The sequence below is a fragment of the Pristis pectinata genome, chromosome 1 (genome assembly GCF_009764475.1).
Source record: "Pristis pectinata isolate sPriPec2 chromosome 1, sPriPec2.1.pri, whole genome shotgun sequence".
Taxonomy (NCBI): domain Eukaryota; kingdom Metazoa; phylum Chordata; class Chondrichthyes; order Rhinopristiformes; family Pristidae; genus Pristis; species Pristis pectinata.
In genome coordinates, this window is record NC_067405.1 from 51,682,946 (window position 1) to 51,697,357 (window position 14,412).

At 38.0% G+C, this 14,412-nt stretch overlaps 1 protein-coding gene across 1 annotated transcript in view; it reads left to right on the forward strand.

Annotated features, from left to right (window-relative positions):
* The first annotated feature begins 7,671 nt into the window (after positions 1-7,671).
* znf804a (zinc finger protein 804A) overlaps positions 7,672-14,412 on the forward strand; it is a 202,174-nt gene continuing 195,433 nt past the window's right edge. The window contains exon 1 of the mRNA XM_052023765.1: positions 7,672-8,060. Within this exon, the coding sequence (XP_051879725.1) occupies positions 7,950-8,060 (111 nt within the window). The 5' untranslated portion in view covers positions 7,672-7,949. The remainder of the gene's footprint in view (positions 8,061-14,412) is intronic.

The following is a 14,412-nucleotide window of genomic DNA, read 5'->3' on the forward strand; positions in this document are numbered from 1 at the left end:
TGAGGTTCAGGGTCTGTCAGCCAGTTCAGTTTCAGGTCTGAAGGTTGAAGCAATGCTGTAGAGGTCTGAGTGTCAGCAGATGGGTGCACCTTTGCCTGTTCAGTGCCCTGAGAGTTTGCCTGGTGTTGGAGTGCAGCACGGTGATGTCCTCTGTTACGAGGTCACCAATTCACATCCAGCCATTGCCTTTCAGGCTGCACGCTCGCCTGTGCGGACAGCCATCCCAGACTAGTCCTTCGGTTGGTCTTGGCCTGCTATCTGAAGCCAGGCTCTTGAGGCCAAGAGTTCTTATGGGCCATCAAGGACATTCTTGTGGACTCAAAGTGAAAGGGAGCAGCCAGACTGCAGCCATCTGGGGGATACAGAGATGCAGTATTTGGATATCAACATGCACTGAGAAAGTTAACACATGGGAAAGGCACTAGGGTGTGAAACTTTGGAGACACATCATGATTTTCATTTATCTATTATTTGGTTTTACTTTGATTCTCAAGTTGATAGCAACATTCAAGTACTTTGTCATTCTGGGCTTCAACAGTGGTGTGGCAGTTGCTGACACTGCTGCATACTTTGACATTCTTAAGCCATACATTGCTGGTCAACATGCTGAGTTAAAATGTGATTGTGGCGAGACAGTGAAAGATGCTTTTCTTTTAAAAATGATTGCCTTACTGCAATGGAGCGCATGATTGTGGAATATTTTGAAAGATGCCTTTGCTGCTGTGTTATTCTGGCAATGATCAAACTTGACCTCCAATGTGAAGTTGATTCCTATCTTAGGATTCTTCTCCATTGCTTATTCTGCTCTTACAATACTTAGCACAGCAACCTCTGAGAGAGTGTTTGTTAGAAGAGGCTGAAAAAACTGAACAATTTTGCATGGTGTCCATAAACACCTGCTTTCTGTTGCCTATTCTCTTCCAAACTCCCTCTAAGTGGGGAACTGAAAGTTGCAGCAATAAATGGGAAAACATTAGAAAAATATGGTTGTTTATGCAGGAAAGCATTCTGCTTGAATGATTAAATAATGTCTAGTTGAGTGAAAACTAATCTTTCTACCTCTGAGATTTCATCAGTTCTTTCTCATTGTATACCATTTTATGGTCAACTAGTACAAAGGCTTTCAATAAACCGCAATTAGAGCTCTTTGAGGGATCTATCAACGTCAAACGTGTGTGGAATTCATTGGATTGAAACGTTAGTACCTGAATGCATCTTCACACCCACTGCATGCCAATCTGATCAATTTATCATGATGTGTAATATTACTGGCTACAGTGGTGAATATCCAACATCAGGTTTAATAGCTCAAAGTGTTCAAGCTTTCATCTACTGTTCACAGCTGCTCCATGGACATTTTCCAGGAAAAGTGTCTTTTGTGTAGGTTATCTAATAATCCTTTAAGCAAGGGAACTACTCATTACGAAATACAGCCATGTTGTAAAAAGGCATTTAACAAATGGGATCAAGCATTTATTCATTGATGTGTTGTAATTAGTGCAGATAGACCAGCACAGTAGGATGTGAAGGAATTTTCTGCACCAACTGGGCTTTCCCAGCTAATTATTGATGTCCTACATTAGTGTTAACTTTTGGAGTGTGGAGAGGATTATTCAGCTTACATTGGGCATTACTAATTAGCAGACTCCTCAGGAAAGATGCTTCTCTATCAAAAAGTCTCTTATATCCTTTGTGGTCAATGCCTCTAATCATCAACTAAGCTGGGAACTGTGGCTCTTACTATTGAGCTGGGATATTCCCTGCTAGCCTTCTGCTTCCTCCTGCTCCTTTTGTCGCTGCTGGACTTTGGGCTATGTCCCATGGTGCTCAGGCTCCGAGTCTGCTTGCTGCCCTTCCTTTAGCACCAGCTGACCAGGTTGTGCAGTATCGCACAGTGCACTGAAGTATCCATATCTATTGGGTGGTCACTGCAGGGCATTCCTGGACTTGATGTAGTCCAGAGAATTTCATCTCAAGGAGACAAATGGCATTGTCTACTATGTTTCCAGTAATTTACCAGCTCTCATTGTTTTGAACCAGAAGTGGAGGGTATTTCCTAGTGCTCTAGGATCCATCTTGTGGGAGAGTGCAAACCACTGAAAATATCTGGCAGTGCATACACCCTCAGGATGAAAGAGTCATGGGTGCTGCCAGGAAATGTGGCATTCACCATCAAGACATTCTTCACATGATCAATAACCAGCTGGACATTTAGAGAACGGAAACTCTTTCTGTCAATGAAAAGGTCTGAGTTATTAATCAGAGTCTTTGTTGCGCATGAGAGCAGTCAGTGGCTGCCTGCATTCATGGGAAGTCGGAGCTGCTGGCAAATCCCAGTGCCCAAATAGCCCGAGTGGGAAAAAAAAATCCAGGAAAGTGAGAGATAAGACAGAGAGAAACAGCTGCTGCTTGGAATTATCTAGTGGCCAGGACATTGAGAGTCACCTTTACCATGATCTCCATGGAGGGAGTTGTTCAGGCACAAGGGCATAGGCCTTGAAAAACCGCACGTACGTCTGTGAGGATTCTATTGAAAACCTGAGCCTGTGAATATTTTTCAGACAAGTCCAGGCAGGATGTGGTGTCTCTGAAGACTGTGGGAATAGGCTCTCCACAGATGGGCATCTCTTTGCCTTCTGCTCAAGATCTCTGGCTGTCACTGAATGACCTGCCGCACATATCTCAAAGCCTCCAGTGGTAGACTGCTGCAAGTATCCATTGATTGACTAGTTCAGTTGCTAAATGCTGGAAAGAAAACACTGGCTGTCAGTATAGAAGCACATGTAGATTTCTAGAATTACATACTCTGTGGTTTTAGGAAGTGCTTGAGTCACCTGCAATCAGTTCGGAAGGTGCCCAATGAAATCTCCCATTGTCAATGACATCATCGGGAATGCTAACATGGAATGCGTCTAGGATTGACACAATTTCATGCAGAAATGATTGCAAATGCAGCTGATTCAGGAAAATTAATTTTGCACTGCATAGTATCTCAAAAAATTCAACACAGTCCAATTTCTAGGGCTTCATTTTGTATGTCTTGTTCTTTGCATGGGTTGACTTAATTCTTTTCTCTTTGTCTCATAGTCCTTCCAAACAAAACATAACTCTCTGTGTCCTTTCTGTTAATTCCTGCCCCAAGAAACAGCAGGGGTAATTTGATAGAACCACCTCCAAATGCCAGTACTTGTGGCACAGGCAACAAGCCTAATTGACATGATTGCAGCATGCAGCCATATAAGTAGCCATGTTAGTTCTTGGCTGCACATCAGCAGGGAGCCAATGTTGCAAATGCCTGGTACCACGTTAAATTAGCCTAACCTCAGTCTGCTTCTCTTAAAGGAGATGTGTTGTTTGGCTACAGCAAGTGCTAGCAATTGTAAAATTCATTCTGAAGTGGAAAATAATGACACAACCTGGAAGACAGCAGGCTCTGAGGTTTCCCAGTGCTACATTGTTGGAGAAGGTGGAGTGGACCAGGATGCTTGCCAGATAAACTTCCAAAAGACAGTGGGAGGTGCTAATTACTGAGAGACAAAAGTTGTCGAACCTACTGATTAATCCGAATGTTTTCTATTTTTTGAGAAATTTGAAATGTTTCCAGGTTAAATGTGTTTCTTTTATTTTAATTTTATTGTAATGCTTTGAATAGTAAATAAGGATAATAGTATGACCACAGGGGATTGGAGCTACTGTTTGTCAAGGTCAGACACAAACGTAGACCAGATGAGCAAAATGGCCTTTGCCTGTATGACAAGTTCTATGTAATTCTATTAACTCTCTATGTGCTTCTGTTTGCTGATACTCTGGAATAATGCAAGATCATCTGCTACATTGATGTTCTGAGCAGAGAGCCTGAACTGACAACTGTGTGCATCTGTCTATGCCCCTGGAATAATTTCATATGATATTGCTGTTGTACTGTGAGAATCTCAAATAGAAACAGACAGGGAGCAGGGATAATTTTTAGTTTGAATTTGTGGAGAAATATATCTGTCCTCCACTTCGTTCTACTTGTGAAGCAGGTTGGGTGTATAATTGGTCACCAAAGTGCAACGGTTGGTTTAGCTCTCCTGTCCAAATGGACAATTGCACCCAATATGTGGCGGAGTCTCTTCAACCTGTACGCCAGGCCCAGGATTTTCCTTGGGCCTGTACTGCCACTCTTAACAGGCATTTGGTTGGAACCTCACTGATAGGTGGACACTTCTTGTGAGGGCATGATGGAAAAGCAGAAGCAAGTCGGAGGGAAGTCTAAGCTTTAGTGTGTTTGTTGTAGGGAATTGATTAGGGAATGTGGATTTGAAATAATTTTCATTCAATGCAACAAGTGCGGCTACAAAACACAAGAACACAATGTACAGGAATACAAAGAAAACAGGAGCAGGAGTAGGTCACTAGGCCACTGATATTCAATACATTCCTGGCTGATTGGCCCTTGGCCTAAACTCCTCTTCTCTGGCAATTCTCCTTAGCCCTCAATTCTCCAATCTTTTAAAAATGGATCTGTCTCCTCTTTAAATACCTACTCTGCTCTAGCCTCCACAGTCCTCTGGGGCAGAGAATTCCAGTGATTCAACACTCTCTGCATGAACATCACTTCAATGTTTGCCATTTCATCAGTTTCTGTTCTTAATGGTTCCTTGCCCTGCCGATATGTTGAAGGACTACATCCAATCTTATCCTCCATTAATGTTCCAATATTTGCACTTCCAGTAGGGATGGCAAGAATTCAATTAATAGTGGACAGACTAATTATCTTTTTCTCCCAAAAATGCAAAAACCAAATGTACTGTTATGCTGCCAACTCAGTTGGTCCTGGTGAAATTAGTTAAAAGCCATACTTCCAGCTCAAGACCATTCAGCCCAAAGAAGCTAAGCTTCCTTACTCAGCTCATTTGCCACTATACTAGAAGGGGTCATTCTAAGAACTCACCCACACCATCAGCAGCACTTCCAGACCACCAGCTTCCCACCTCCACTCCCACCCCCTGCACATACCCTGACACTCAACCCTGCTGCACAGGAAAATGACAGGATCAGATTAGTTGCCCATTTTACACCCGATTCTGTTTTACATTTCTTTGAACTCATTGAAATTACCCGCAGTATAGTTAATTAACAGAATGACTTGTAAGCACCTTCTTCAAACGACAGAGTCTGACTAATTGCATTTAAATGTATCTACAATTAGATGCTTACGGCTGTTAATATTGTTATCTCCTGCTGCTTTACAGGAGCTCCAGTGGCTGTTGGGCTGCTGCAAAATGCCTGAATGTAGGACACATACCGGTGCACTCAGAACACTGTGAAATGTTGTATCTTCCATATAACATAATGGCTGAGATTTTTAACTTCTATGCTCACTGTTCTACGATTTCTGATCCAATGCATGAAAGGGGAACTAAACAAAAATCACAGGCTGGTATGTAGAAGCAGAAAATCCCACCAGTGAGTCTTGGAAAGGATGAGGATTCTGGGATCAAAAGGAAAGAGGGTCTCAAAAAAAAAGCAGGATTTAAAAAAAAAGCACAGGGTAAGTGACAGATTTTATTGCACTACTGCTGTAAATTTGAACCTTTTCCATTTTCACCTCACCTCAATCCAATGCACATTAATTGAACAGGAATGAATAGTGTGGAGTTAAACTTGGAATGAAAAGGCCCACCTCTTGGCCTCAAAGTTGCCCTGTGCTGTGAAGCAGAAATTTGCATCAGGTTGGCATAGAAAGATGACATAAATCTTCTGCCATTTTCTCCTGAAGAAGAAAAAAATAAATGCATGAGTCAAGCTTGTAATTTAATACCCTCTGGAGAATCACTGCCTCTGGACAATACTATAGATAAATCCCAGAAGGTTCTCAGCAGTTCAGATCATTTTAAATTAACCCAAACCTGATCTTTACTGGGAACCCTGACTAAGCAAGGTAGAGATAATATTGAAAAGGAAGCATACAGACAATATGAGGTCCTGTTTAATTTGCAAATTAACACATGCATCTTAAGGAATTTGAAGAATATGCTTTAAAGATTCTTGCAAAAGCAAGAAAGTCTGTGTTATCTGAAGCTGGAACAGGAGTAGCAAGTGTAAAGAATCAAACTGAAATAACCATGAAAGGGCTTCGTTCTAGTGAGGAGCATAACATAACTACAGAAAGCTACAGGGTGAAACAAGTTACTACTCCAAAGGCCATGGAGCCTATTTATATCAAAGTCCACAGAAGATTAAGAATACTTCAGGCAACTTTTTCTCGGTTACCTTTGCATAAATCTGCAACAATAGTATATTTTGCTATTAAATACTAAATGTTATAACAATGAATTTGAATAGATTTGACATTTGAGAGATATTATTATCGTAAATATCACTCCACTGTATGCAAAATTGGCAAATACTTGCTGGGATAGTTCTATGAAGTCTAATACCTTTTCTTCACCAAGGGATATAAATTTCCTATTTTTTATTTTAATAAAACTTCTAAAGTGTTTTAAATAAAGTAGATGAGTTCATTAAAGTAGTGAATAGAAAAACAATCACTAAACATGTTAATTGGTTCATTAAAAACTGCACAGATAAATTTCTACCCCCAATAGTTTTATATCATGCACACAGCAAATGATTCATGTGAAAGTGATTCAGTATAACACTTATCAGCAAAATTGTATTGATAGAGTCACCAAAGATTTTTCTGGCACATTTTGAGTACTTTGCCAAATAATTATGTTGTACAAAATCCAACTGATGGATTAGATCATATTCATTGAAATCCTTACATTTCTAATGACTGCTTACTGGGAAAAAATAATTTGCTGTTAAAAAGCCGCAGCTAGAGATGAATTCAATACAAGACCCATATGGCTGGCCATCTGGGAATTCATAGATTTACTTCAGGGATATTTGAAACACATCAGCAAAATTGCATGAAGAAGTCATGTGTAATCAGGAGAAAAATATGAGACGTCTATAAAGAAGGCTGAGATTTTATGAAAACAATGACTCGTGCTTTGACTATAATTCAGGGAAGAAGAAAACTGAAACCCAAATACCCTTCCCCAAGATTGAGAGCTGGTGATCAAGCTATATTTCACAGGAATCATTGTGCAAACAGTTCCAGCACACTTCAATACAGTGTCAGTCGGGTAAAACAATGTTTTCAATGGGTTCTCTCTAGTGGCTCGTGTAACAGTAAATGAGGCAATTCAATTACGTTTTGCCTCAAGACAATATTTAGAAATAACCGCCCTGATTTGCTGTTCCTCTTGTGAGGTCCTTGAATACGCTCCCCTCCCTCAATTATATTGTTCTGTCAGACCTGAATGTGTTAATGTGACTGTAATGTGAATAATCATTCCATTTGGTAATTTATTGAAGGTGAAATAATGGGCTGTCATGTGGGCAGTTTGCTGTCAGCTGTCAAACTATAGTTTTTGCTTTGATCCCTATGAAACTCTTTTACCTGCGCTGATCTTGCAATGATTCTTATGAATGCTGTTGCAGCTGTCTGCTGGTTGGACGAGACTTGCCATGTGCACAGCTCTGTGAGGCTGAGTCAGTAATGTGTAGAAGCAGCATGTGACATATGTACTTCTCAGACAGCTTTCAGTATTAGGCTAGTGGCTTTCTGCCATTGGCCCGGTGCAATGGACCAGCAGCTCTTTGTGGTGTGTAATATTATGCCTGTGAGAGACTGAGATTTAGAACTCTCATTCGTGCAGCAGAGATGCAAAGAGATTGGGCACACTGCTTTAAGCAGGACGAATCAGCAGTAGACGGAAAAGCTGACTAGCTAATGCCTCATTTGCTTATGCTGATATACCAGTGTGAAACAAGAGAAAAGAGGAGCAGCATTCAATGAGCGCCGTGTGTTCCCAGCTCAGATCATCAGCAGGCTTCTCGTTTGCAGTCCACTTGAACTGTATGCACTGTGTGCATGGGAGCTACAGCACCATATGGCGTGTTACTATATTGTCATCAGCTCCACACACCTTAGCAATGGCCATTTCAGAAACATCAAGGGAGTTTTCCGGGGCCCACTCTGCAAGAATGGAAGCAAGACACTGGTATTTGTTTTATTTTAAGCTTATTGCAGAAAGTTAATTGAGCACTGACAGGCTTAAACTTTACTTGTTTATCTAGCTGGTATGTGTGCTGAGTGAAATTTAAATCATGGTGCTATTTATTTGCAATTTCTCTCAGTAGTTTTTGGGTTAATGAAGTAAGAGAAAGCTGATATATGCATTGATTACTTGCAGTGACTTAAGATGACTTAATCAATAAATGGCTGTAATAAAATATTTTGCAGGGGGGGCTAGAAATGCCAGTAAAATACAGCAAAATGTAATTACCTGCCATTGTATTATTTAGGGTTCTTTAGCTAAATCAATCCTCACTTTAGTGCTATTGCGAGTTCGCCAAATCACCCAAGACCAACTGTCATGAAAGCAGGATTCTGACAATTTTACGACGGGGGCTGTGCTTAGCTATTTGTTATTTCATTGTCATGGAAATAGCAACAGTGCTTGATTTATATGCAGATTCATTGTTATTTTCATTTTATCCCCTCCATAATCCTTCAATTTGTTACCATTGCTGGGCTACCTAACAACAGTAATGTAAAATGAGTGCAACTTGCTTACACTTCATCGGTTTGTTTGCTTACTGAGTCTAAATTTATTTCATCCTGGTTATGAGATTAACTGCAGAATGACGGGGTGAAAGTGAAAAGTACCTGGTTCAAGCACCAGCAGGGAAATCTCATAAAATGGCCTTTAGGATGCCTTTGCCTTCTAATATAAGTTCTGGTTCCAGATTTAGTCAATTCAATCCAATAGAATATTATACTGCCTTCACCCATAGTTACTTGTTTAGCAGCTTTTATAAAGTTGTACATACTTTGTGTTACCAAGAGCAGTCTGAGACTGCCTGGGTGTTTCTGTTGCTCTTGGCTTCCCTTGTTATTTTACAGTACAGAATAAGATTAACAAGCTTGTATTCAAGTTCATTTGACTTTGTTTTTGGATAAGCTAATACTGAACCAAAAACTAAATGGGAAACTAAATGTAGCTATAGATGGGATTGATTTTCATTTGTATTCCCTTAGTCAGAAGTTTATTTAAAACTTAGAAACCTAGAACATTTTCAAGTAGAAACAACATTAAACATACAGCATTAAGACTTTGATAGGAGGAATAGAGCTAAACTTACAAAATTCTATCAAGCCAATTTTTCAAGAATATTACTTAATTAATTGGACTAATTACAACATAATGGGGCATAACAACTGATTTGCCTACTCTGCAAAGTAACTGTTGAGTATGTTCATGGCTACTAAATGTAACTACATGAATTTTAGTACTTTCATTAGCTTTCAGCTGGTGTTTTTTTCTGTTGTAAGCTCATTTGCCAGAGGAAAAAATAATGGAAAAGAGATTGTAAAAACTCGAGTGGTCGTACTGTAGTGTTTCAGCTGTGTAAATATATATGTTATAAGTGCCTGTGGTTCAAATGTATGATTACTGAAACCATACCAGCAAATGAATAGCCTGGAGTGTGGAACATACTGAGAAACAGAATGTGTGAACATTTTCCAAGCTTGCAGTGATTGCAGGTCAGTAGCATGAATAAAAATAACCAGCCAATCAAGAAAGATTGTAGTTAAAGATTTAAACAAAACAAAATGTCAATAGGAAATACAAATGTTTCCTGACAATTTGGGGCAACTTATACCAAATTTAGCTACTTCAGCATTTTCAGATCTTTACTTTCAAATTTTTGTGCATTCCAAATTTGAAATGGTGAAAATGACCAAAGTCATAATATTCCAGGACGAATGAAAATCAGCAAATTTTCTTGGATTAAAACAAAGAATTGTAGAAAAAGCTGAGAAGTCATACATTGCACTCTACAGCCTCTGGTAGATGGCAAAATTACTCCACCTAGAAGGAATCAAAAAGGATAATGGAATTTTATCCTGAGGAGAATAAGTTTTTTTAATATATATATTAATGTTGCTGGAATACAAAAGTAAGGTATTTATTCCTTAGTGATACTCCAGCTAAAGTGCATAAATTTTTGGGCAGCACAATCCAAAAGCAGACTCACTAGAATGCTCAATGGGTTAAATTAAATTGATGAGTTATGAAATTTTATTTGCATTTCCTTAAACTGGAATGGTTCTGGGATGATCTGACTGAGGTATTCAAAGTGAAAGAATAGGTGTCCCAGAGAAGCTATCTCCTCTGCTGGGAGAAATCGAGAACAAGAGAATTTAACCTTAGAATTAGAGCTAAGGCATTTAGGAGAAAATTAGGAAAGTGTTTTTACACAATGGAGAGTGAAATCCTGGAACTCTCTCTCCCAACAGTCAGTGGCACTAGGCTAATTGCACCTTACAAGACCAGGATTGATAGAGTCTTGTTAAGAACATGGATCAAAAGATGAGGATCAAAAGTGAGCCAACAGGACCAGAGTACAGATTAGGTAGGCGTGATTTGAATGAATGGTGAAACAGACCTGGGGGAGGCTGAATGGCCTATCCTTATTCTATTGTCCCTAAGTAACCCAATTTTCAAGACCAAATTGTGGTAAATTGTACTATTAACTGAGGATAGTTCATATTTTCGTTAGTTTTATGTGCTATAAATGCAGTTGTTACTTGTCATCTTATGGTTTCCATTCACTGTTTGAATATTAAAGATTCCAAACATATTTTGATGAGTTTGAAATGATTTTTTTGAGAATTAAATATTTAACACAAGAACAGTCCAAAATAAAATATGTGAGATTGGGGAGTGTCAGTTCTTATAATACTGCCCTGATAACAATTAGGCACACATATACTTAATGAAGTTAAAAGGGTTGAGGTATGGATTTTCTACTAAGAAGAAAGATGAGAACTAAAATTTGGTTACTTAGTTACTTGTGTGCACAGAATGATTAAACACAATGTGCCTGTACTATTATTATTTTTATTCAAAATGAACAAAGAAGGGGTTTCATGATTAAAACTAAAGTTGGCATTTTGTAAAGCGACCAGGCTGTGGCAGCAGTCAGCAAGAGGAGATGGTTTGGAGCCATGTAGAATATTCTAAAAACGGTGCAAGAGACAGACTGATAAATGATACATTGTTTGCGTTGCAGTAATGTTCATTGAATTCCATCTCGATTGAACAGAGCACATTCAGCCGAGACTGTTGCTAGTGATTACTATTGCAGTATATGGTGTGCTTCAGTAATCTATAAATGGGATTTATTAAAGGATTGTTTCATTGAATGTAAAATCACAAAAGAGGATCTGTAAAACTTTTTTTTTTGAGAAAACAAAGCATTGGCATGTGGCTCATTAAATTAAACTATTTGGGAGTACCATTCTCAGTTACAAGATTGGGAAATCACAAGTGCCCATCATTCATAATAATTTGTGTTAATTGAATGAACTTTACAAGTTCTATTTTGAACTGTTAGGTGTTGCACAACAGAGAAGCTGTTCTGAAGGAAGGGATCAACATTTATGCCCAGCTAATGTAACTGATCTTGGGGTTTATTCTGGCTGTAGAAAATTGTGTTACTTCCATTTCAAGGATTATTCAAAATGTGTGGAAATCAAGGAAAGATTAAATTTGTAAGGGGATGGTACAGGTGAAAGGGAAGGGGGGTGAAAAGTGATAGTACTGTGTTCTCCACTAAACTTATAACTTAATAGGGGATAATTATATCCTGCACCGTGGACTTGTGTGATATCTGAAAACTTTGATGATGGTACATAAAGTGGACAGCTTGGAATTTGTTCAGTTGTAAGTTAAGCATAGATTAGTATTATTTAACTAATTCTCTGACTCAGAACCTAGCTTTCCACATGTGACATTGTTTAATTCACTTTATATCCAGGATGAGTGCATTAGTTTGTTTAATTCACTTTATATCCAGGATGAGTGCATTAGTTTGTTTTTAAAGTAAGGATAAATCAAATTATTGAAACCTTTCTCATTATTTTTCTGGTTTAAAGTAAATGAATCAATTGATTAAATATAAATGTATAGTATGAATGATAAGTTCCATCTACCTTTAATTAAATTAAGAGAGTGTAAAACCTCATCATGTGCATTATCTAATAGAGTGGGTGACCAGCTTCAAATTGAAAATTGTGCTTTTGAATTACATGGTATCTTTCATTTTGGGTAAAATAATCTGATGATGGATGTAAGATATAAACTCCAGGTTTGAATTTTTCTTTTACATGAATTGAGACAAATAAAATACTGGAGATTCATACCACAGTTTGTGGGGAAGGAAAGCATTATTGATGCAAAACAACTTTCATCCATTGTTCAATTCTGCTACCTGATGTTTTAAGAGCCGAATATGTTCACTACTTATTTGAAGGAAAAGATCTAGAAAATGGAGGATACCTGAAATATTTTGTAAAAATAATGTACACACTCATTCTTTTAATGCAGAGACATAAAATCAATACAAATCACTTTAAATTCATTGGAAAAGTTCTTTTAAGGCAGCTTTACTTTGGGACTCAAAAGTGCCCCTGATGGATGTGGCAAAAGTTACAAGTTGCTGCATAATCTTCTTCCAAATGTGGATTAAACTAAATCCCTCTAAATGTGCTTTAATAATCTTAAAGAACATCTGTCCGTCATTTAATTAGTTCAGCATAAGTTGCAATTTCATGGTCTTGTATAGGCAATAAGAATTAATGCAGGTTTATGAAGAATTTAAAACAAACTATTGAAGTTCAGATTAATTTAACATGAGCTGTGCTGAACAAAACTACCTCAATTAATTTTTTTTTTAATTTGTGTTAGGAAGCTGCAGAAGTGCTATATGTAAGGTATATATTGGAACAATTAAATTGATATGTCAACTACATCTGGCTGCATCATTATTCCTGTAGAAAGTTTTTTTTTATTGAGCCAAGGATTTCATTTAGCAGGAATATACTGGATCTCCAAGCTCCTCTGTCGTTCCCTAAATTCGAACGTCCTAAAACATAAGTTTCAACTTTTGGCTTGCAAACGAGTGCTAAAATTGAGTTAAAGATGACAACCAAGGGAGAATTAACTATCAAACTTGTACAGTGTTGGGTTAGCTGAATGTTAGGTTTTATACATGTGGGTATACCTTTGCACAGTTAAGGATGTTTTTGGATGGCTTCTTGTATTAATGCAGGCAATTTACAAAGGTTGCCTCCAAGGATTAAAGACAGGTAATGCAAAGTCTCCATTTGGTCCCCTCGAGCAGAAAGGCAGGGGAATGTAGATGATTTCAATACATGGTCAGTGATTCTCTCTCCCTTCAGTCCTGGAGATTAACTCAGTAAACATTATTACTAAAATACATGTTTTTATGCTGAAGGTAGTTGGAATCAATAACACAAAGAAAAGGCAAAGAAACCACTGGAAAGAGAAGAAGTGCTCCATGGATTAATAATACATTTGCATGTGTACTCAGTGGAGAACTGAAAAGAGCTGAGTCAGTTAAAGGACCCATTTTGTGACTGTGTCCTTCACACATGCGACCTAGTCCTTGTTCCTTGGGACTATGGGAATGTGTGTCCATTATTACATAATGTCATGTCAGCTAATACAATTATGATGTAGTGAGAGTACCTGAAATAACTGTGACCAAATATGATTCTGGCAGGTAACATGATAGAAATTGGAACATTTTGTACACAATTAATATTAATTATGTTACACAAAAATTAGTATCTGGTTTCTTTCCAAATGTTCAAACTGAGAGGTGCTTTATCTAGATTAGTTAATCAAATTTACCCAAGTTTAAAATACAATTGCATTAATATACTGATTTTTAAATCAGAAGTATGCAAAATGGAAACAGAGCTTTGCACTCATTTATAGCATTCATTGTGTAATGATAGAGATTGTGTTCTGAGTGCTTCAGAAGGGATTAGAGTTACAATTAAATAGAGTATGCACTACTTTGTGGAATCATAATTAAACAGGGGTGTGTGTTACTTTATGGAAAGGTGTTTAAATAAAGATGTGCATCACTTGCATGAGACACAGGTGGATGTCCCACTTCATCTGGGATACAGCTGCTCTCTCGATTAATGGTACAGATAAATATTAGTTCAATTACATCGTGGTCCACCTATCTTCAACCAGCAATGATGAATATTTTGTTTATTATGTCACATGTAGGCATATAATTCACATTTAACAATAGTTGATTTCAAAAGCTATGCATTTGGCCCACTGTTAAGATGCTGTTTAACATTGCTACTTCATATTTGACTTCATCCTACTTTTGCTTAACTAGATACACAAACATTGAAATTTTGTTTTGTTCTTCGGTGCTTGTAATACAGTGGGGTGATAACACTCCAGATCTGTGTTTCACTTGAAAGTAGACATTGATATCTTCACTGATGATAAAAAT